Below are 3252 nucleotides of genomic sequence, written 5' to 3'. Positions count from 1 at the left end.
CTCAAGTAGAAAGCAAATGTTTTGAGAATGATGATGGCAACAAATGTACAAATGTGCTTGACACAATGGATGGAGGTATGGATTGTGATAAGAGTTGTAAGAGCCCCCAATAAAATGATTTTTTAATTAATAAATAAATAAAAACTGCAGCCTGACCTTCCAATGTACATTCCTTATTAAAGAGAGACATATTGAGAGATTTGTTAGTGCACAATTTGAGAGATTGGCATAAGTGGATTCATTACACCAGCATAAAATGGCAAGCACTGTAACAAATGTAATGACAAACTTCCACCTATAAACAGATCCCTTTTATGCCCTGAGCCCACGCTTTCTTCATGAGCTGAAGGAGGGGTGACTTACCTTAGACAATGGCTTTGTCTGGTGACAGTTGATGCCTCCGATGAAGATCATGTTGGGCATCACAGGTTTGGGATAGTCCAAAACAAAGTCAGAGCGTAACAACCACACTGACGTGTGGCTGTACAGGTCGTAGGCCGTGACTGGTGTTTGGAGAATCTCTGAAGCCATTTCTAAAACATCTTTGAAAAAATAGGGGCAGAACAAATGCTCCTCCAAGTGGTAGACTTGGTTCCTTACTCTCTCCAGGAAGGTCATGGTATCTGAGAATCCAAAGAGTCCTCTGGGCACGTAAGAAAGAGGACTGGGGCTCAGAGTGGCTTCTTCGAGATGATGACAAAACGTCCCCCGAGAGAAGATCACAGAGGGCAGGGAAAAGTATTTGGCGATAATTAAGCCACAGAGATCAAAAGGATCTGTAAACACGGCATCAAAAGAGCTCTCCTTTATGAACTCTACTAACTTCTTGTCCTTGAACAAACTCCTACAATGTGAAAAAAAGTATTCAAAAACACCGTTGCTTGGGGTCATTAATAGAGAAAATAAATTTGAGTGCCGAATTTTCCATTGAGAATCAGTGTAGACCTTGAACTCACGATCCAGGTCCTCCAACGTGTAAGAAGTCGAATACGTCTTTACTGTGATGTTGAAGGCTGCGTCCAGGCGCCAGCTCACCTCCGGCATGACTATCACCAGCTCATGCCCTCTGTGGACGAGCTTCTCCACAACTGCTCGCATGGTGAACCAGTGGCTTCCATCCATGGGTACCACCAGCAGCTTCCCAGCCGCGGCAAAGCCAGGAGTCAGCAGGAGGCATATAGCCAGGGGAAGGAAGCCTGTCCAAATTGCAGGTGCCATGGATAAGTGCTGCCCGGAGCCACTTCCTGCTGTGATTCTGAGCTGGTATGATACAGCCGGCAGTAGAAGTACAGGTGCAAACTCTGCCCCAAGAGAGGGTGTACTCCTTCACGCACCCAGCCATGTGACTTCACTGCCAATGATTTTGTCATGAGCCAATAAAGGATTCAGGGTAAGAATGAGATAACAGCCGTACATTTCTCCAGCAAGTGTAGCTTCTGATCTTTGCCTTGGGCAGGGATCATGCCCAGTATGACAAGGTAAGTTCCAGGAGCCAACTTGTTGAAACAACCCTCTGTGCAGGTGTCTCACTAAGGGGTGGAGCAGGGGGGAAAGGTGAGGGTGACAAGGGGATATGGGGTGACTGCCTCTAAAAGTTTAGCAGTGTTTCAGCAGAAATTTCTCAAAATCTTCCTGGAGTTGGTAAAAATGAGCAGTGGTGACAGAGTTGATTAAAGTGCTAACAAACAGCCCAGTGGGAGGAGCCAATCAAAGGGAGAAAGAAGGCAGTTCACGTCCATGAAAACGTCACCCGTGGAAACCCTAAAGGGTACCTGTCCTCTCTCTTATAGGGTCCCTATACATGTTGGAGGAGCCTCAAGGGCAATATTGGGTGGTGGTTGTTTAACATAACAAAAATATTTTATTAACACCAGGCAATTGTGCAAGTAGTTATTAGAAAAAAAGAGATGTTCAAAAAAAAAACAAAACGTGGTGGTGAAGTTTGTGGAATTTGGGGTACTTCTCTCTGTTGAAAAATGCTTTAAAAATGGATTCTTGCAAGAAAGATAGAGAGTAGCCTCGAGCATTTCAGACCTGTATCTACCCATACACACCCACACATACCCGGAGAAAGATTTTCTTTTTCCAAAGTACTGTGGGTCCTCTAGTTCAGGTCACGGCTCAGCCAACTTTTCCTCGACAGGGTAGGATGGGAGGCATAGCCGCCCTCATCAGTCTCTGTTACACAGTGTGTACAGTGGTTGCGTTGTTGTTTCTCATCCCATCCACGCTGTTGAAACCATCCGTAGCTTTGCATATCTCAGAAGCAGAACTCTGGTCAGATTTGGCCCCTGGCTTATGCTTATCAGACCCTAGTTTAGGCCCCAAGGATAATGCCTGAGGCAGAGGGAGCATGAGTTTCCATGTGGACCGTCTTTACAACTGTTGTCTTCACGGTCAAGCCTTCTCCTGTCTCAACAAGTGTGGCTCATGCTAGGATTCTGAGACGCTCTCCGGATAACCACACGCCAGCCCTGTCTTCAGTCACCTCCTCTCCATCATCTCAGCCTCACGTCACTACCGCCCTCCCTACAACCCTTTCCCCTTCTTGGAAGGAAGCCCACCATTTCTTCAGGCAGCCTTCCCAGAACACAGGGAGCAGGAGTTGCCAGTAGGGTGAGGAGGGGCAGAGCACATTTAAATGACTTTGCCAATTTGTTAGAAACAGGGCCATCAGAAATGATGAAATTACTCACCTGAGCTAGATGTCCCTCCTTCTTGCAGTTGATCCCTCCAATGAAGACCATGTTGGGCATGACTGGCCTGGGGTACTCAAACACAAAGTCGTATCTTAAGAGCAATAGGGAGCCCTTCTGATATAATGTAGTCAAGTCCACATCTCTCTTGAGCAGTTCTGAGGCAAGGTTTTGGAATTTCACATTGAAAAAGTACAGGAAAGGGGTCTCCACCAAATCAAGAAGGAAGTTGGCCACTCTTTGTGAGAAAGTCATCTGGTCCGAGAACTGAGTAAAGGGCCTGGGAATGTAGGACAAGGGCCTTGGACTCCTGCTGATAGCCTGCTCCAGGGCTCCCGGGAAGCCCCGGAAGAGGTATAGGAAGGGCAGGTCCAGGTACTCGGCCAGGATCACACCACACTGCAGTGCCGGGTCTGTGAGAAGGGCATCAAACCTGCTCTCCCTGAGGAACCTCAGGGTCTCCGAGTCCTGCAGGAGGCTCTCACAGTTGATAAAGAACAAGTCAGCAACAAGCATGAGGTTCCTGTACTTGGTGAGAGGACTGCTCAGGTAAGAG

At 47.2% G+C, this 3252-nt stretch overlaps 1 protein-coding gene across 1 annotated transcript; it reads right to left on the bottom strand.

Annotated features, from left to right (window-relative positions):
* Nucleotides 1–336: 336 nt before the first annotated feature.
* LOC101660444 (UDP-glucuronosyltransferase 1A8-like) lies at nucleotides 337–1177 on the bottom strand. Its single transcript, XM_004701686.2, is given in 2 exon segments — nucleotides 337–1146; nucleotides 1148–1177. Coding segments are annotated over 2 exon segments (840 nt in total).
* Nucleotides 1178–3252: the final 2075 nt, after the last annotated feature.

This window comes from Echinops telfairi, unplaced genomic scaffold (genome assembly GCF_000313985.2).
Source record: "Echinops telfairi isolate 266 unplaced genomic scaffold, ASM31398v2 ScPeMD7_3;HRSCAF=10, whole genome shotgun sequence".
Taxonomy (NCBI): Eukaryota; Metazoa; Chordata; class Mammalia; order Afrosoricida; family Tenrecidae; genus Echinops; species Echinops telfairi.
Note: the sequence above shows the minus strand (reverse complement) of the source record. Positions and strands in the feature narration are given on the sequence as shown.